The 21,075-nt window shown below is 43.3% G+C and overlaps 1 protein-coding gene across 4 annotated transcripts in view; it reads right to left on the minus strand.

The window, feature by feature from the left end:
* NR3C2 (nuclear receptor subfamily 3 group C member 2) overlaps nucleotides 1-21,075 on the minus strand; it is a 302,223-nt gene that overhangs the window by 144,574 nt on the left and 136,574 nt on the right. For 3 of the 4 annotated variants that reach the window (XM_084755685.1, XM_084755686.1, XM_084755684.1), the window contains exon 3: nucleotides 8,632-8,783. In XM_084755685.1, coding sequence (XP_084611811.1) covers nucleotides 8,632-8,783 — 152 coding nt within the window. The remainder of the gene's footprint in view (nucleotides 1-8,631; nucleotides 8,784-21,075) is intronic. The other variant, XM_084755687.1, reaches the window with a different exon arrangement.

The raw sequence follows: 21,075 nt of genomic DNA on the forward strand, positions 1-21,075 counted from the left end.
CCCTCTTTTCCCTACTGGAAGTAACTCCATACAAAGTTGCTGTACTCAAGAGAAAGGTTGAGATTTATCCTTCCAATATTCTTCCTTGGGTCCCAGGGTCTCTGTTTAATCAGTTCCACCACCTCTTGGGTGTGGGCTTAACTTTGGTCAATCAGGCTTTCATGGAACTGGGGGAGCTTTAGAGTCAAGTTCCCAGGTTCTCACTTACATCTTCCCATCAACCCCCTCTTCCTAGCCTCCCTTGCTTCTGTCTGGCGCTGGCTTTCAGAGAATTCAGCAATCATCATTTTCAAATTTAATCACTTTTAAGATTATTAAATCATGCAAATTGCCTGATGATAATTGTACCATATGTGCATGTCAAGGCGGGCTATCAGGCTCTTGTCTCAGATATGCTTGTGAGCTAGATTGCATAAAGCAGGCATACCAACTAAGAAGTGAGTTTCATTCAAGGAAGGCCTTCTCCTAGTGTTTCCTTGAGCCATCTCAGAGGCTACATATAATTTCTATCACACATAGGAAATGAAATATAGAAACATAGAAGCTTCAGATAAGACCAGATTAATATCAAGTTGTTGCAGAGGTACTTTAAGATGGTAATGGTGACTTGTAAAAAATACGACATTCATTCCTTAAGAAAGAGTAGAGATTACCCAATTTCCTTACCATTAGGGCAGCAGTAATTCAAATCAGAATTTCAAGTTGGAATGGGTAAGAGGTAATTGTTTAGCATATAGCAAGATAACTATTAAATGTTAATGTGCCGATCCTCAAGCCTGAGCCATTCTTCTCCTTTTTTTTTTTAATGGGTAAAAATAGTTGAGATCTGAGGTAACTCTGAGGTAAGGGGAATTTACATGCTAAATGCAGAGTGTCAGACTATCTGAGCTATCTGGGGTTCAACTCTCAGCCTTGGCCCTTCCTTCCTTCTAGTTGAGTAACCTTTGACAAGTGGCTTGGGTTATAAGTGCCTCAGTGGACTGCTCTCTAACATGCAGAAAGCCAGGTCTACTCATTGCTTGGAAATTCTTATAAGGATTAAAGTGAAAAAATATAATAAGCTTCTTGTCATAACGAGCCTGAAATGGTCACCCAGTAAATATTTAGTATTTGTAGAGTTGAAGGCCAAGAGCATTAGGCCTTGTTCAAAACTAGTGGACATTTTCCACATCACAGATGCTTAGAGAGCTCAGATCCAAAGAATCTCCTTCTCAAACTCATGACTCTTGATTCAAGAAGGCTGGGAATTGAGGGCGTAGCTTAGTGATAGACTTGCTTGCTTTTGTGGGGACTTGGATTTGATCCCTGGTAGTGTTTCCTCCCCACCACTCCAAACATAATCAACCAACCAAGAAAAAAGGCTGTTATATATAAATCAAACATTCTATCAGTAGCAATGGAAAAGCTACTTTTAAAATTCCAGGTTACTGTTCAGATGGAAAGGGTAGACACATGTGAGCTAAAGCTTCTCATGAGAATGTTCACATCTATTCCTTCCACTAGAGTCTGTGAGCATTGTGGCAGGTCAGGTGACACTGTTGCTCCATTGCTCACGTGATTGCCATGGCAGGTCATGTGACACTGCATCCTCGGTGCCCATGGGAAAGCTGTGAGTAAAGTTTGAGGGCAGCCTCTGCAGAGGGCGTGGGACAAATGCACACACTCATCTCTGTCCTTCTCCTCACTCCCATTTACCCTCTCTCCTGCTTTCTTTTTCACTTGTTGTAAATTTCATTTAATCATGAAAATCTGAGAGCTAATTGGATGTTTTTTTTGTGGGGGGGAGAAGATGTGTTATAAGCAAATACATCAACATAAGCAGTAACTTTGAAAATTACTTTCTGTTCTCTTGAGTGATATTTCTCCAACCTGCCACACGAATGCACCTTGATTCAAAAATTTTAAGCTACAATGGGCTTTATTTGGATAATACTTTTTTTTCTTGCTCCTGCATCTCAATGTCAAATTGTTTCCTAATAAATTGCTGCGAAGTATTTTCCACTGTGGAGAATCGGATAAATGGCATGCAGACTTACACGGAGATGTGCCCTACACACATAATAGTCATGGCATAACCAGTATGTCAACACATGCTGGGTGTTGCATATACAGTGTTTAGCAAATCAAATTCCTTTCAAGTCATTTTGTCTGGGACTCTGGGCTAGGTGAAGGCCAGCAAGAGTCAGTGCTCATGGACAAATAAAAACAAGGCTGGAATTAAAAATGCACAGACTCAATAGCAACCTGAAGCCGAGGAAGGTCACGTGTAGGCAGACACCCAGCAACTAAGCTTTTTCTGCAAACTTCACGAAGGGAAGTCAGGGGCAAATGGTTTACATGCACATGTGCCAAGCATGTTGTCAGAAGCACCAGCCTCTGCATTTCCAAGCGCCCCTGTCCTAGGCAATTGCATCTGCTCTTATAGATGATGATTCCAAAAACATTTACTCTCAAGCTTGCTTTGCTCCTGAGCTTCAGAACCATGCACCCTACTTCCTGTTAGATACACCTGAGTGTTCCACGCACATCGCGAGTGCATCCTAAGTTGAGCCTCATTCTTTCTCCCTTTGTGCTAGCAATTCTGTCTTGGTTATGTAGCATCTATCAGCCTTTCGATATAGTACATAAGCAACTCATTTGTATACTGTAAGTTCTCTCAAGACAGGGCCCATTGGCTATTTCTTTATATTTCATTGATCCTTGCCCAGTGTGTCCTAGAAATGCAGAGTACAGTTCCTGGGGTTGGTTGGGAATGAAACAAGGCTTGCTGAACAAATGACCTTTTCCTCTCACACCCTCAAGACATGGCCAGTGAGTATTCTGCCTCTGAAAATGCCACCAGGAATGGAGTCTGGGGAAATCACTGTGGAGTTTGGCTTTCCCCCTCCAGTCAGAGCTGCTAATGATAGTCTGAGATGCCTTTGTTATTTGTGTCTCCTGTCACCCATAACCCTGACGGCTTCAGTCTATCCTAGGTCATCTCTTGGCTGAAGAATGATGGTAGTAGCCACCTGTTGCGATGTTGGTAAGTGCACCTCATTACAGCCAGGTCCCATGAGACACTCAGCTTACCACCCAATGATGAAAATACCCTGGGGTCCAGCTTTCTAAAGGATGAATTCAGGATCCTCCTTGCGGTCCTGAAGTGGGATTCAATCCATGTCGTCTTCCTCATTCTCATAACCTCACACCTTGAACTTTGCCTAGTGGTAACAGAATTGTTTCTGATGCCCTTTGCATCCTTTCTCAGTTCCTCTCAGTGCTGCCCAGTCTAATTTTTCTATAGCCAGTTTGGGTCAATTCTTTGGGAAGCCTTCCCTTCACCTTCTAGGGTGACCTAAGTGTCATGTGTGTTCCCATAGCAGCAAACATCTTCCACTAACACTAAAGTGATGTGCACACAGAGGAGAGAAGCTGTAGACAGAGTGCGAAATGTTCCCCCGCGGGCACTTATATGAATGTTGGCTGGTTCCCCAGAAGGGGGGAGGGCCTTGAGGTGGGGCCTTGCTGGAGGAAGTGGGTCACTTGGGGGTGTGCTTTGAAGTATCTTAGCCCAACTCCATTTCCTGTCCAGTTTCTGTTTTCTGAATGCAATGGGACTATCAATCTCAGCCCTTGGGATCCGCCTTTCTAGATAGGATGTGCTACATCCCTTTAAACTGTAAGCCAAAGCTGTCACCAGCCCCTTAAGTTTCTTCTTGTCAGGTATTTGGTCACAGTGACACAAAGAGAAAAGTACCTAATAAATTGGGTGTTCACAAAAGTGCTACAGTAAACAGAATCAGCTTCCACGATTCCTACTTTCAGATAAAACAAAACTATAGTCAATTCAGTCTTGAAACTATTCTAGGGGAAAGCTGTAAGCCAGTCCTGGTTTTCTTGCCTGAGATAGCAGTGACAGTGGACATGGATACGCATTAACCTTATGCAACTCTGGGAACACCAGGGCTGCTCTTATAGCACTAATTGAAGATATCCAATGGACATTAAATGAATACCTTGCTTTATCATTGCCTTAATTTTATTTTGCTAACTGCCAGGGGAAATATTTGAATTACTACCTTCCAGACTGGCTGTGTCTCCTCAGTTTGTGGTCTCTATTTTGTGGCACGATGGTCCAGTCTATCCTCCAGGCAGAACCCACACTTCCTAATATACTCTCGGACCCTTCTCTCTTGCAAGTGCACACAAAGAAAACCTGAGTATATCGCATGAGACACACTTTCTTCTGGGCCCACACAGTTCCCTCATTAATCTTAAAGAAGCCAGGAAAATTCATTATTTATCACATTTCCTTAAAAACAATTCTCCCTATAGAACAATGAACCAATGCATCTAAAGAGGTGTACACAGTGAAGCACACACAAAGGGGGTGGGGGTACAACTTCATAGGCTTGTTTGTATAAATATTTAAATAATAAATATTAAACTGAAACAAAATCCTTAAGGCAATTTCACTTTAAGAAATGGACGTATAAGTCTCCTCCTTCAAAAGAAACAGATTGGGACCTAATTTGGCTATCTAAGTTGGTGACCCCTTAGCCCAACAGGTCTGCTTACAGAAACATAAACCCAGCTGGCCTTACTTAACAATGAGCTCTCCTCCCTGTTAGAGCCTTGTAACTATCTGGTGATTTATGAGAGCCATGTCTCCTGCACACTGCTCATCTTCTGTGTATCTGGTGAGAAATTAGGTTGTAAACAGTATATAGAACTTAAGGGCTTTGCTCATTGGGGGATCCCCATGGAAAATACATGGACAAATGGGAGCTGCAGTATTTCACTATTGGAGCAGGACTGAAGGAATAAAAACCCAAAGGAGAATTAGAAGCTTCATACCAGAAGTTAAAATGTTGACATGATTCTAGGGCTAGTTCTGTCTGTGGTTTATTTATTGGGGATAGCCATTTTGCCTTGACTGGTCTGTATCATAAAGCAAGACAGCAAGAAAGGCTGTCTTGCCCCCAAAGAATTCTTGTTTGTGACATCACTGTTGTCTTAACTCTGTGACACCCAAAGTTGCCTCCGACCAGCATTGCTATAGGGGCTTCATTGTAGGCACGCTACACAGTGCAGCTGAACACACAGAATCCAATCCAGGACTTTCACTGGATCCCTCCCATGTGCCCATTGAGAACTGTGAGTCTAGGACCAACCCAGAGGGCATTCACAAGCTGATCCGGAGCTGAGAATGTCGTGTGACATCTGGTCTACTCTGGCATAATGTCTCCAGGTCGTTCTTTGGTCCGGTGACACCCACCCTCTTTTCAGCTTTAATTGGCTCTCCTCTCCTCTGCCCACTGCTGCCTTGAATCCCCTGCTACTGTAGTCTAAGAAGGAGCTTAAGGTTATCAAAGAATCAGAAAAACACAAACATTTAAATAAACAGGTGAATGTACGTGTACACATTGCATTACACATAGCTACATACACACATACTAAGGGCACCAAGTAAGTTCTTCCTGGTGTTTTGATCACTCCTTTAATAATGCAGTTGTTATGAATAAACTAAAAGAGAGACTAGAGTTTTCATGAAAATGTAAAGAAAGGGCTGGAGAGATGGCTCAGAGGTTAAGAGCACTGTCTGCTCTTCTAAAGGCCCTAAATTCAATTCCCAGCAACCACATGGTGGCTCACAACCATCTATAATGAGATCTGGTGCCCTCTTCTGGTGTGCAGGGGTACATGCAGGCAGAACACTGTATAAATAATAAATAAACAAATACATCTTTTAAAAAAGAAAATGTAAAGAAAAAAATTACAAAGTTGGGTAGGGTCTGGGTTTGGAGGGAAGGAGAGGTGGGGGTAAAATAATAAAGTAATATAAAATTCACAAATATAAATACAAAGAGGGCTTTGGCTATTTGTGTTTTAAATTTACATTTGTTTGATGTAGCTGAATGTTAAAAGTCAAATTCCTGACTTAATATGGAATAAACTCTATTAATGAAAGTCTTAGGGCTGGAGGTTTCATTCAGGGGTATGACATTTGCCTAGCAATGCATGACCATCCACAGACCTCAACACACATGCACACACATACATGTGCACCCATCCCCCCCCCGCCACACACATGCACACACATACATGTGCACCCATCCCCCCCGCCACACACATGCACACACACTCAGAGCTCACCATACAAAAAAAAAAAATCTTAAAAGGCACTTAACTAACTTCATCATCTCCCTAATTGGTCTACTTTCTAATAAACATAAAGGAGGTACCAATATTTAGGTCCCCCCCCACATTTATTTATACCCTAGTTACAAAAGAATTCTTCGTGTAGTTTCACAAAGACTACTACTTGATACAAATCGGGCAAGAATCCCTAAAGCACTTTCCTTTTCCCCCAGAAAACAACCAGGTGTGGGTTCTGACACCAAGCTGGCCCAGGCATGGGCGACAGTGACAGAAGCTGCCACACCACCCTGCTGTCTCTTAGCTTACTGATTAGTGAGCAGAGGGAGGGCAGAGCTTAGGGTCAAAGGTGCCAAGAGTCATTAAGAAGATGCCGGAAAGGGGAAAGGACACCAGATTGATACCTTTATGGTTGTCAAACAGCTATTATTTCCCACTATGTCCTCCTCTATTAATTAATTAATTAGTTAATTAATTAATCTGCTTTATAGCCCGATCCCATTCCCCTTCCTCCTCTCTGTCCAGTCCCACTCATAACCCCCTCCTTCCAGTCCCCAGTCTCCCTCCTCCCAGAGAAGGGGAGTCCTCCAAGGGGTACCAATGTCCTCTGGGACCTTACGTCACAGCAGGACTAAGAGCATCCTCTTCCACCAGGGAGTAACAAGGCAGCCCAGCTAGGGGCAAGGGACCCAGTGTCAGATAACAGAATCAGAGACAGCCCTTGCTCCTATTGTTAGGGACACATGTGATGACCAAGCTGACCACATGCTGCGTATGTGTAGAGACTCTAGGTTGAGTCCACACATGGTCTTTGGCTGGTGGTTCAGTCTCTGGGAGCCCCTGTGTGCCCGGGTTAGATTACTCTGTGGATTTTCTTGCGGTATGCTTGACCCCTCTGGCTCTTCCCACTCTTCCACAGCACTCCTGAGCTCGGCCCACTGCTTTGGCCTCCGGTCTCTCATCTGTCTCTGTACTTCCGGCAACAGACTCCGGCTTTCCTCACGGCAATGCCCTTTTCCAGCTCTGAGTCTGAGAGCTCAGGTTGTCTGGCTCTGCAACTCCCGTGGTGACTAGAGAGGCAAGATGAGCCACGCTCAAGCAGAAGCAGCTCCATGGAACTTGATAGGAACATCCAGGAACAAATCACCTGTTTTAAACGGGGGCCTGGTACTCCTGCCTCTAGCCCGTGAGAGAATGTGCAGGCGAGAGCCAGAACACAGCCATGCGGCCTAGGGAGTTCTAACAGCCTGGCTCAAGACTGTGGCTTACACAAAACGAAGTCTGTGTCAGGACTTTTCCAACATGGGGGCCAACGAATTTCCCTGGGCTCCAGCCACTTTGAGATGAATTATCTGTCATTTGTAACAAGAATCTATATGCTGAGAGAAGGAAAAAAAAAAGACTCACCTCCTATTACTAATTCTACGTTGCAGTCAGATATTATGGGATAATTAAGACTGTGAATGAGGCTGGGTGGGGCTCGGTGGACAGCACTTGCCTATATGACTGAGGTCCTGGGTTCAGTCACAGAACTGTATAAAAAATAGTAACAATAAAATAATGCCAAATCAGCCTAGGAGTGAAATAACTTCACACGGCAGAACTAAGAACGCAACTGTGGTCTCTGGCAAACCACGGACGCTGCTTTTTCAAGTCCCCAGAGGCACCATGAATTTCCCTGAGGATTAAACCTTACAGGGTCTTCAGGTGGAGATTCCTAGAGACATAAATGCCAACGACAAATAATTCTTCCGGTAAGAGTGAGAACTCACCGCACTTAGACAGCTCTCAATATGAATAAAACCATCTGGCCTGAGTCTGGTGTTAATTAATTGCTTGCCAGTGAGGGCAGAGGAAAGTACAACCAACCATTTCAACTTGAGAAGTGCTTGCTTACCTGGATGGAAGCCAGGGCTAGCCTACACATACACGTTTAACCCCAGCCAAGCGTTTCATTTATAGTATCCACACGGAAACCTTCAGAGGGGCTTGGAGGGGGTGGGGGGAGAACACGGCTGGAGTTTGAATGGTTGATGTGGAAATATTTTGAACAGCACATAATTTAAATCAGAGACTGCGTGCCTACATTTAGTTTTAATTTGCATAGATGCACATATTTACAGGGAGATACTAAGGAGAGGAGTTGGATTCTGTGTTTCTACTGAAAAAAAAAAGCTATTCTAGAACATGGGAATTGAATGAACACTGACATGTAATTTTTCTCCCCCCACATCTTAAAGAAAACTGAACTGCAACAAGAGACAACAGTCATGTTTCAGGCCAACTAGCTCTGCTTGAGCCTTCAATGGCCTCTAGGAAATGCTGCTCAGTGGGGAAAAAAAAATCTCTGGTAGCTTTTAAGATAAGGTGCCATTACATTACAGATAGATTACATCAAAAACATTCTGCAAGAATTTCCCAGTTAACACTGCCATGTGGGCTGTGCAAGCAAAGGACATTCGAAGAGGAATGCGTAAAGGGAACACCCACATGAGCATTTACCTTCCACGGCTCTCTTGAAGAAGACTTTGCAGCTGCCGCAGGTCACTACCCCGTAGTGACATCCAGAAGCCTCGTCTCCACACACCAGGCAGATCTTGGAAGGTCTTGAAGATCCAGTAGAAACACTTCGTAAAGTCGAGCTGGGGAGAGAAATCAAGCTCTCAGTAACGTCGTGGCAACGCGCACCTCCTGCCCTGCTCAGTTGCAGTCCAAACCTCCCACAATCTTGGCCCCTTGTGTAGACTCTGTTTGCCACGGTCACATGCTGAATGACTAAAAAAAAAAAAAAAAAAAAAAAAAAAAAAGAAGGTAAAGCCATGTCAACCAGTGGGGTGGGGCCATCAGGAATGGTTGGCGTACTGGCCAGAGAGAGAGACAGAAAGCTCAGCATGCAAGGCACTTGCTGAACGTTCATGAGGCCTGGGGCTCAGATCCCCAGAACTCACATAAATGCAGAGCCCGCCTGTAATCCTAGACTCAAAGGCAGAGGAAGCTTTGGGTTCAGTGACAGACCCCGCCAAGGCAAGCAAACACACACACACACACACACACACACACACACACACACACACATGTGCGTGCACTGGAGAGTGATGGAGGAAGACAGCTGACACCAACCTATGGCCTCCACATGAGTGCGTTCACATACACTCCTACCTATACACATATAAGTATGAATGCACATGTGCACATAAGAAAAGAAGGGTGTATAGTTAAGATGAAAGGCAAAAACTCACATATGAACACATTCCTTTTTTTTTTTTTTTGTCTATGAGACTATTTCAGAAGCTATATCCATAAAGTTTCACCAACATGACTTCCCATGCATAGGTGAAACAAGGACACCACCAACTGACCAATGCCAAAGTGGATGGGGTAAAGACGACCCAGCCTCAAACCTACACAAGGAACATGGTTAAGTAAGGAATGCTGATAGCAGGAAAAAACGCTTTTCCCAGGGAAGAACACACCAGTGGAGGGCAGGGATGTGGGAGTCAGGAGAACATTTACGCAAACACAGCAGCTGAGTTGAACAGTGAAGCATGCTAAGGAAACGGGGTGGGGGTGGGGGTGGCGGGGGTGGGGGGGAGGGAAGGGAAGCAGAATGTGCAGTGCCTAAGAAGACTGCACTGGGCATGCTCAGAAGACTGGGTAGGGCCGCTACCTCCTCAGCGCTCACCCGAACTGTACAGACTTGTGACTCAGTGTGACACAGCAGGCACGAAACTAAAAAAAAAAAAAAAAAAAAAAAAAAAAAAGCACTCAAAGTAAACACACTAAAAGGCCACAAGGCTCATGTCATTGTCACGGTCCTTTGCTTCTCAAATTTGCTAAGGCCTGGTAAAATCATGTTAAAGTACATTTGTCTGAAACCACTTTTCAGTGTATGAACAACCCTCTCGCCAAAAACAGCTCAAGGAACGGTCAGCTGCTCGGTCCACCATAGCATGACTGCCTTGATAGAAAACTCCTTCTTAAATCAAGGACTGAAACAGAGTTCTCCAAAGCCATTTCTCCTCCTGAGAAAAGTGCTCTTTATTACTTTTATTAGTGCCCTCTGACTCCTTTATGGCATTCAAAACATTCCATTTGAGCACCAGCAGCTTTGCAACAGGTTGGCTGGGAAAACTCAATCCGTGCCCAGCCTGACACACAGGACACTTCAGAGAAGAGCCGCAACCGCAAATATTTAGAATATAATGTAAAATAATCATTAAAATGTAATTGCCTTCGCACTATGACAAGCATGTGCGTGCGGGTTTGTCCGGTTTGCTTTTGTGGCGCTGGGGATGGGCTCGGCTTTGCATGTCTAAGGCAAGGGCCGGACCACTGAGGTCCTATGTGAGGTTTTACTCAACATCTTTGCGTGTCTCGGTCTTTTACTGGTCTCTTAGTCTTCAGTCTTCTTGGAACTCTTCTCTGTTCTGGACAAACTTCTTCCTGCTGTGAACTCATCTAGTTTCTTGGCTTTAAATATCCTCAGTGTCTTGAGATTTCCAACTGCCCACCTTCAGAACTTTGAGACACTCCTCGCACCTGCACCAAGGTGGCTAACTAGACCTCTGGCTCAGTATGTCCCAACTCTGCTGGTTTCTCTTTGCTCCCTAGCTTGCTTGTCTCACACACCACTACGTCTGTTAAGGAAAACAACTAGCCCCTAAATTCGCAGGTTGAAATCGTGGTCTCCAGGCCTTCAGAATGTGACCCTGATGGGGACAGGGCTGCCAGTATGTTTATTGGTTTTGATGAAGACATTGGAGCTGGATGAGCCCTTACTTACTTCAGTGACTGGCATCTTTATCAGAAGGGGGAAATTTGGCCTCAGATACCAACAGAGTAAAAGCCATGCTCACATACTTATAAGACAGAGACTAGTATGTGTTTAGAGGCCAGATTGCCAGCAGATCAGATCATCACTAAGGTAAGAGGCATAGGGCATATTCTCCATCAAGGGACCTCCAAGTCACCGAAGCTGATTTTGGTCTTGGATTTACAGCTCTCCAAGCTGTGTCTCCAGCAAGTGTCTCCAGCTCGAGCCATCTAGTGTGTCATGGTTTGAATAGTCCTGCAACCAAGGCAGAAGCCTTTATTTGTAGCTGCTCGGGGCGGGTGAGGGTGGTGGTGTTGGGGGACCTGGCCTTATCCTCAGTCTTTCTTGCTCACACAACATACAATACATGCAAGCTGCTAGGTTCTGCTCAGCACACACCCAGGTTCAGATCATGCCTACAAGCACCAGGCTAGCCCAAGCTGCCAGAGGTAGGACTTCTGTGGAACCCGACAGAACCTTCTTGGCTAACCTTTGTGCTCACTTTTCTTCTTCTTCCACTCTCTGTTCATCTACCCTTTGCCTGGAGAACATTCCAAAACTTCCCCTCACTGGGAGGCAAGCACATGACTGCTGAGCTATTTTATTCCCTTTCCTATCCCATGCTCCCTCCATGTGAGCAACACTGAGCTCCTTGCTGGCCTCCGCTCTCCCCTCGCCCCTTTCCCATGCTTCCTCCCTGCTGCCCTCAGATATAGCACCATGTCCCTTCTTCTGAGCTTCTGACTAGATAGACATAGAAGGATGCTGCTGTGGTTTGTCATCTGTTTCCTGTGCTCCCTTTATTGTCCGTGCCATCTACACAAAAACCACAAGAATAGTATACGGCCAGATTCATTTGTGGATTTCATCTGTCTGTCCCCTTGGCAGGCACGGAGCTCAGTGCTCAAAAGGCCTCGGAGATACTTGGGATCTTGAACAGTCTCCAAAGGCTGAGTGGCACTCTTGTCAGCTGCAGGGCCTAGTGAGAGTCAGTTAGGTTGTTGCAGGATGCCCTTGAAGGGGGATCTCAATTCTCCCTCTTTCCATTTCTGCTTCCAGGCCACCAAGAGGTGAACGACCCTCCTCCACTATGCAGTCTTATGTGATGTACTATGTCACCACAGGCCCCAAATGACACAGTCAAGTGAAAGTGGACTGTGACCTCTCAAACTACAGGCTTAAACTCATTATGTCATCCTCTTATTAATTTTGTATTTTGTTATACCCTTAGAAAGCTGCGTTATACAACGTCAAACCAACACCTGATACCGAGTTGCCAAGTGACACCCTCACCGGAGCCACCATGGAGGCCACTCTGTCATCAATTCTGAGAGGCACTGCTGGTGCCTTTGTGAAAGACAATGAGGTAGCACCTACCCATCAGAAGGGAAGCAATGTGACAAGCTAGCCAAGCCCAGCTGAGATGTCAGAGAAGCCAGCATAAACTAGGCCTTCATAGACTGACTATAGGCCACAGCTGTTTGTTTGCTATATCCGAAAATCAAAGTCAATATCACGTTTCTCTCTCCCATGCTCACTTACATCTTCCCAAAGAGAATTTCAGCCTTGCTCCTGGCTACCTCGGGGGTTCTCTGGCGCTGGGCTGAGCCTTCTCATCAGGCATCTAATGTATGCCTCTGTCACGGGCTCTTTCTCATCCTGATCATCCACTTGACATTTCGTCCCGTGTCTCTCTCTCATCTCACTTCCATCCTCCATCTCTTGAGGGTCCCACGTGAGAACACATCTCCAAAGAGCTCGCACCTGATGTCTAAGTCTCTGTAAGCAGTTCTGCCCTGTGTACTTCCTTCTGCTCTCATGCCTTCCCTCCCCTCTTCCCATAACACCCTGCTTCGACTTCCTGAACATGGGGTTCAGAACCCAGCTGCTTTCCTTTTCCACACTTGGGGATGCTGGAAGGGTACTAGCATGTTGGAAGTACCCAGGCTCGAATCCTGTTACTTTGTCCACTTTGTCTTCAGTGGACAGTAATAATCTTATATTCTTCCCACATGCCCTGCAGCATCACCACTGTCTTTTGACCTTTTGCACTGTCATGTCTCTGCTATGGCCTCTTTTGCTTTGGGGACATCATTAAGTAAGATAAGGTATGTCTAGCCATTGGCACTGTAATATACAATTATAGTAGATCTGTTAACTGTGCTTGCTACTGAGTGACCAAGGAGGGCTCAGTATACAGGGTGGAAGTACTGGACAGAAGAACCGTTTATGTCCCATGTCGGATGGAGTAGAACAGCCTGAAATTCCCTCGTGGTACTCTGAATAGCGGGTAATTAAAAACCTATGCATTTTTCTTTTTCGTTTTGAAACGTGCCGTTTAATATTTTCAGACTATGGGTAACACAACCACACAGCAAACAAGATCAGGAATGCCTAGGGTTATTGCTTTCTTCCTCCACCAAACTAGGTGGTTACCAAATACCACTAATTTCAGCCGTACACACACCCTCCTCTTCTGTGCACTCCTCTGATGTCCTAGCTCAGGCCATTGGCAGTTCCTGGTGGCTCCTCTCTGTCTCTGGCCTTCTTCTCACTGTAGTACTGCTGTGTTTAGAGATGCCACATTGTCTCCACTGCGGCTGCCACAAATAAAAAGCATGGCAGGATGTGTAAGTTCTTCCTACGACTAACTGTCTCCTGACTGTCTCTCTGTAACAGCCGGTGCTCTGCTCACATAGGCAGGAGCTGGATGACCATTTATACACCTGGGCATTTTCTTCTCCCTTCCCATTCTTTAAAGCCCCTCACATTTTCACAGGGCCTGTCCTCCTGGCTGGCGTCCCCTTTTCTCTTAACTTGTTGGCAGCCTGGGAACACCTCTCCTTCAGCCACCACCGCATTGTCCTTGTAGTAGTGACCTGAGCACTTACCCTAATCCCTCTAGGGAAAAATACCTTATCTACCGATCTCTGTGTTTTGTAGCCACTAACCTGGGTTGGCATTGTTTACTGAATGAGTAAAATCACACTCCTAATCTCGTTACAGAAGAACATAAATCCACAGAGGGCAATTTTACAGAAGGTAAATTAATGAGGCCAAGGTTATAGGTTCAATTCTCATGCGGTTGGATTAGCTTTAGAGAGTATGAGGGAGAGTAAAAAATAATGTGTTTATCCAAACCAAAACTAAGTAAAACAAACAAACAAACAAACAAACAAACAAGCAAAGACCAGGACAGGGAGTTAGAATAGGCCCACAGCATCTCACTCTCATTACTAGGGAGAATACTTGCTTTGTAGTGTGTAATCTTTTATGGAGTTACCTTAAGTGAGTCATAATTTTTTGTGGGACAATTCTTCCCCCCAAGCCACAATTCATAATGCATAGGAGTCAAGGATTGAAGAGCAAAGGCCCAACTTAGAAGCCGAACTGTGCGAAGCAGATCACAGCTGCTTACCTGATATTGGAACATTCAAGAACACAAATGATTTGGAAAGTAAAAATTAAAACAGTGATGATTAATTAGACACCAATAGTTAAGTAGTTAGTTGATAGCTTGGTTGGGCAAGAAAAATGAGGTCCAGACAAAAAGCAAATGGACAATTTCTCTCTGTCTCTCTCTGTCTCTGTCTCTGTCTCTGTCTCTCTCTCTGTCTCTGTCTCTGTCTCTCTGTCTCTGTCTCTGTCTCTGTCTCTGTCTCTCTCTCTCTCTCTCTCTCTCTCTCTCTCTCTCTCTCTCTCACACACACACACACACACACACACACACACACACACCTGCACACATACAAACAGACTCTAAGAAGAAGCATGGAGAATGGTTCAAATCACAGAGCTCCTCCAATACAAGATGAAGTAGTTAAAATCTTGGCAGGCATTTGTTATTTGACTAAAAACGTGTCATGGACCATGAAGGGACACTAGTGCAAGGATGTAGCATGTAACAGCAGATGTGCAGTGACGGAGAACAGTCTGCAATATGTAGATTATAAGCAATGAAAGAAGAAAAGCCCAGTGAGAAGAAAGGACTGAGGACCAGTAGACAAGAAGTGTGAGAAGGACATTCTGCAGGGCAGAGCTGACATGAGCAAGAGCTCTGGGTTTGATTCCCAGTGCAGTAAAAGAACCAGCCTAGCCAGAGAGAGTCAGGAGAAGGGCATCTTAGCTTCATTTCCAGGTGCTCTGGTAGAAGAAGGTCTATCTGACTCACAGACCCAGGTGTCTGTCCATCACTGCTGGGAACCTGAAGCAGGTCACGTCACATTCACATTTGGGAGCAGAGAGCAATGAATTGGTGCGTGCTTGCTCCTTGTCAGTCAGCCCGAGGCTCAGCCTCTGGGCCGGTGCCACCTACATTCAGGGTGGTCTCCCTCTCTCTTAACATCATCAAGATAATGCCCCACGGATATATTCAGAGGTCTTTCTCCGAATTGACTCTAGGCTGAATTAAACTGGCAATTAGAATTCACCATCGCAAAATATAAGTTTCAAGATTCAAGAGGAAAATGCTCAGAAGGAAACAAACAAACAAACAAACAAACGGACAGACAAACCCAGAATTTCCAATTAGGTAGGGAAAGAAACACAAGGACCAATCCTAACAAAGACAATTCAGAGGTAGAGACAAGGAGGCTCATGAGTTCACAGACACTTTCAGCTAAACAGTGAGTCTGTATACCCTGGGTGGGTTACATGATCCCTGGTCTCAAAATTCCAGGAGACAAGAAGAGAAAAGAAGGAAGAAAAGAAATAAGGGCGAGGAAGAAGGGAGGGAAAGGAAAAGAAGGCAGCAGAAAAGAAGGAAGGATGAAGACAGTAAGAAGTGAAGATAGCACCATGTTGGAATGGAAGCGATGGGTAGACAGACAGACAACACAATAGACCCTCCACTGGGGAGCAGCTATTGCTGATAAGGCCGCCATTAGCAATTTTTATGTGTATATAGGCTTCAAGTGAATATCAGCTGTATTGAATAAAGGAGATTATTATACATTTTTCTATTAAGACATTTCCATGGGCAATAAAATTAGATTTATGGAATTAAATACATAGCCATATGTGGAATCTCTAAGAATTTCTTATATCAAACTATGTCCAATACAAGACTGAGTATACATATGACAAGCAGAGGTTTCTAATACAACAATTAAATACAGGTACCAAAACTGCCACATGCTGCTTGCCTTTGAAGTCACTGGCATCTGCCCATTTCTATACAGGGCAATTTTTTAGAATCCCCTGTGGGAACCACAGACTCATCCCACCCTCCGTGGTAAGACCTTTATTACATAGAATGTCTTCTAAAACTACAACTGGGCACTTGTTTGACTATTTCTGTTTTTTTGAGACAGGTTTCATTGTGTAGCTTTGGCTGGCTTGGAACTTGTTACACAGACCAGGATGGCCCTGAATGCACAAAGATCCACTTGCCTTTCCCTCCTTATTGCTTGAGTATTTTAAAATGGTCTGTCTTTCTTTTTACTTAATTGGTTTATTCAGATTACATCTCAATTGTTATCCCCTTACTTGTATCCTCCTGTTCTTCCCTCCCTCCTTCTTTCACCCTATTCCCCTCCCCTGGGTCTGTGACAGAAGGGGACCTTTTCCCCCACCATATAGTCACAGCCTATCAAGTCTCATCTTGGCAGCCTGCTCATCCTTTCTCTGAGTGCCACCAGGCCTCCCCACCACGAGGAAGTGGTCAAATATGGAGCACTAGAATTCATGTCAGTCAGTCCCTGCTCTCCACTCAACTCTGGAGAATGTCCTGTCCATTGGCTAGATCTGAGTAGGGGGGTCAATGTTTACTGCATGTATTGTCCTTTTTTGGTGCAGTAGTTTGAGCAGAACCCCCTGGGTCCAGATCCGCCCATCATCATGTTCTTGTAGGTTTCTAGGACCCTCTAGATCCTTCTATCTCCCCATTCTCCAATACTTCTCTCACCTAGAGTCCCAATAGGAGGTCCCCACATCTATCCCAATCTCCTTGTAAGTGAAGACTTTCATGAGACATCCCTTTTGGGCTAGTGTTCAACTATAAGTGAGTATATACCATGTGAGTCTTTCTGGGTCTGGGTTAGTTAATTCACTCAGTATGATCATTTCTAGTTCCTTCCATTTGCCTGCAAATTTCAGGATTTCTTTGTTTTTAATAGCTGAGTAGTATTCATAGTGTAAATGTACCACAGTTTCTTTATTCATTCTTCTACTGAGGGACATTTAGGTTGTTTCCAGGTTCTGGCTATTACAAATAAGGCTGCTATGAACATGGTTGAGCATATGTCCTTGTTGTGTGGTGGAACATTTTCTGGGTATATTCCAAGGAGTGGAATAGCTGGGTCTTGAGGAAGGCCTATTCCCAGTTTTCTGAGAAAGCACCAGAATGATTTCCAAAGTGGTTGTACAAGTTTGCATTCCCACCAGCAATGAAGGAGTGCTCCCCTCACCAGCATGTGCTGTCACTTGAGCTTTTTTTGTCTTAGCCATTCTGATGGGTTTAAGATGGAATCTCGGAGTCATTTTGATTTGCATTTCTCTGATGACTAAGCACGTTGAACATTCGTTAAGTGTTTCTCAGCCATTCAATATTCCTCTATTGAGAACTTTGTTTAATTCTGAGCCCCATTTCTTAATTGGGTTATTTGGTTTGGTGGTGTTTAATTTCTTGATCTCTTCACATGTTTTGGATATTAGATCTTTGTCAGATGTAGGGCTGGTAAAGATCTTTTCCCAGTTTGTAGGCTGTCGCTTTGTTCTGTTGACAGTCTCTTCTGCCTTACAGAAGCTTCTCAGCTTCATGAGGTCCCATTTATTAATTGTTGACCTTAAGGAGTTCTGTCCAGGAAGTTGTCTCCTGTGCCAATGAGTTCCAGGCTCTTCCCTTTCTTTTTCTTCTAATAGATTTAGTGTCTCTGGTTTTATGTCGAAGGTCTTTAATCTACTTGGACTTGAGTTTTGTGCATAGTAATAAATATGGGTCTACTTATATTTTTCTACATGTAGACATCCAGTTAGACCAGCACCATTTGTTGAAGATGCTATCCTTTTTCCATTGAGTAGATTTGGCTGCTTTGTCAAAAATCAAGTGTCCATATGTGTGTAGATTCATTTTTGGGTCTTCAATTCAATTCCATTGATCAACCAGCCTATTGCTGTGCCAGTACCATGCTGTTTTAATTACCATTGCTTGACAGTACAGCTTGAGATCAGGGATGGAGATTCTCTGGAGGATCTTTTATTGTACGAGATTCTTTTAGCTATTCTGAGTTTTTTGTTTTTCCATATGAAGTTGAGAATTGATCTTTCAATGTCTTTAAAAATGTGTAGCTATTTTGATAGAGATTGCATTGAATCTGTAAATTGCTTTTGGTAAGATGGCCATTTTTACTGTTAATTCTCCAGATCCATGAACAAGGGAGATCTTTCCATCTTCTGATGTCATCTTCAATCTCTTTCTTCAGAGATTTAAAGTTTTTTCAAACAAGTCCTTCACTTGCTTGGTTAGAGTTACTTCTAGATATTTTATATTGCTTGTGGCTATAGTGAAGGGTGTAGTTTTCCTAATTCCTTCCTCTGCATGATTGTCATTTGTATATAGGAAGGCTACTGACTGTTTTGAGTTAATTTTGCATCCAGTCATTTTAATGAAGGTGTTTATCAGCTGTAGGAGTTCTCTGGTGGAATTCTGGGGGTCACTTATGTACACTATCACATCATCTGCAAATAGGGATCATTTGACTTCCCCCTTTCCCATTTGGATGCCCTTGATCTCCTTTTGTTGTCTTATTGCTCTGGCTAGAACTTCAAGAACTATATCGAAGAGATATGGAGAGAGTGGGCAGCCTTGGCTGGTCCCCGATTTTAGAGGAATTTCCCTGACTATGTCTCTATTTAATTAGATGTTGGCTATTGGCTTGCTGTATATAGCCTTTATTATATTTAGATATGTGCCTTGGATCCCTGATCTCTCCAAAACTTTAAACATAAATGGGTATTGGATTTTGTCAAATGACTTTTCTGCATCTAAGGAGTGATCATGTGTTTTTTTTCTTTCAGTTTGTTTATATGGTGGATTACATTGATGGATTTCCGTATATTAAAGCATCCCTGCATGCCTGGAATGAAGCCTACCTTGTCCTGGTGAATGATATCCTTGACGTGTTCCTGTATTCCATTTGCAAGTATTTTATTGAGTATTTTTGCATCAATACTCATAAGAGAAATGGTCTGAAATTCTCTCTGTTGAGTCTTTGTGAGGTTTAGATATGAAAGTGACCGTGGTCTCATAGAATGAGTTTGGTAATGTTCCATCTGTTTCTATCTTTTGGAGTAGCTTGAAGAGTATCGGTATTAGCACACCCTTGAAGGTCTGGTAGAATTCTGCACTGAAACCATCTGGCCCTTGGCTTTTTTTTTTTTTTTTTTGGTTGGGAGACTATCAATGATTGCTTCTATTTCTATAGGGAAAATGGGACTATTTAGCTTGTATTATCTGACCTTCATTCAACTTTGGCAAGTGGAATCAATCAAGAAAATTGTCCATTTTCCTTAGATTTTCAAATTTTATGGCATATATGCCTTTGAAGTAGGATCTTATGATTCTTTGTATTTCTTCACTGTCTGTTGTTATGTCACCTTTTTCATTTCTGATTTTGTTAATTTGGATAGTGTCTGTCTTTTAGTTAGTTTGGCTAATGGTTTGTCTCTCGCTGATTTTCGCAAAGAACCAGCTTCCTGGTTTTGTTGATTCTTCGAATTGTTCTCTTTGTTTCTAATTTATTGGTTTCAGGCCTGAGTTCGATTATTTCCAGACATCTACTCCTCTTGGGTGTTTCTGCCTTCTTTTTTTCCCTACAGCTTCCAGATGTTTTGTTCAGTTGCTTATATGAGATGTTTTCAATTTCTTTATAAAGGCATTTAGTGTTATGAATTTTCCTTTTAGCACTGCTTTCAATGTGTTCCACAAATTTCGGTATGCTGTTCCTTCATTTCATTGAATTTAAGGAAGTCCTTATTTTCTTTCTTTATTTCTTCCCTGACCCAGGTGTCATTAAATAGAGAGTTGTTTAGTTTCCATGTGTATGTAGGATTTTTGTTATTTCTGTTGTTGTTGAAGTCCAGCTTTAGACCTTGGTGATCTGATGGCATACAGGTATTATTTCATTCTTCTTGTATCTGTTGAGGCTTGCTTTGTACCTACTATATGATCAGTTTTGGAGAAGGCTTCATGGGGTGCTGAGAAGAAGGTATAATCCTTTGTGTTTGAGTGAAAAGTTCTATAAACATCTGTTAAATCCATTTGATTCATGACATTGGTTAGTGTCATTATTTCTCGGCTTAGTTTCTGTTTCAATGACCTATCCTTTGTTGAAATAGGGTGTGGAAGTCTCCCACTATTAATGTGTGGGGATCGATGTGTGGTTTTAGCTTTGCTAATATTTCTTTTACAAATGTGGGTGCCCTTGAATTGAGAGCGTAGATGTTCAGAATTGTAATGTCATCTTGTTTGACTTTATGAGTATGAAGTGTCCTTCCTTATCTCTTTGATTAATTTTAGTTGAAATTCTATTTTATTAGATATTAAATGGCTACACCAGCTTGCTTCTTGTGTCCATTTGCTTAGAATACCTTTTCCAGCCTTTTATCCTGTGGTAATGTCTATCTTTGTGGCTGAGATGTGTTTCTTGAATGCAGAAGAATGTTGGGTCTTCTTTATGTATTTATTCAGTTAGTCTGTGTCTTTATATTGGAGAATTGAGACCATTGATGTTGAGCAATATTAATGACCAGTGACAGTTAACTACCTTGATTTTGTTGTTGGTTGCAGTAGAGTGTGTGGTTATGTTTTTGTGACAGTGTAGTTATCTATTTCCCATGCAATTTTGGTTGTAACTTGTCACTTTGGGTTGGAGTTTTACTTCTAGTAAGTTCTGTAAGGCCAGATTTGTGGATAGGTACTGTTTGAATTTGTTTTTGTCATGGAATATTTTGTTTTCTCCATCAATGGCTATTGATAGTTTCACTGGGTATGGTAGTCTGGCCTGGTATCTGCGGTCTCTTAGGGTTTTCAGGACCTCTGTCCAGGCCCTTCTGGCTTTTATGGTCTCTGCTGAGAAGTTGGGTGTAATTCGGATAGGTTTGCCATTATATGTTACTTGGCC

The sequence above is a fragment of the Acomys minous genome (assembly GCF_964271855.1).
Source record: "Acomys minous genome assembly, chromosome: 14".
In the NCBI taxonomy this organism is placed as follows: Eukaryota; Metazoa; Chordata; class Mammalia; order Rodentia; family Muridae; genus Acomys; species Acomys minous.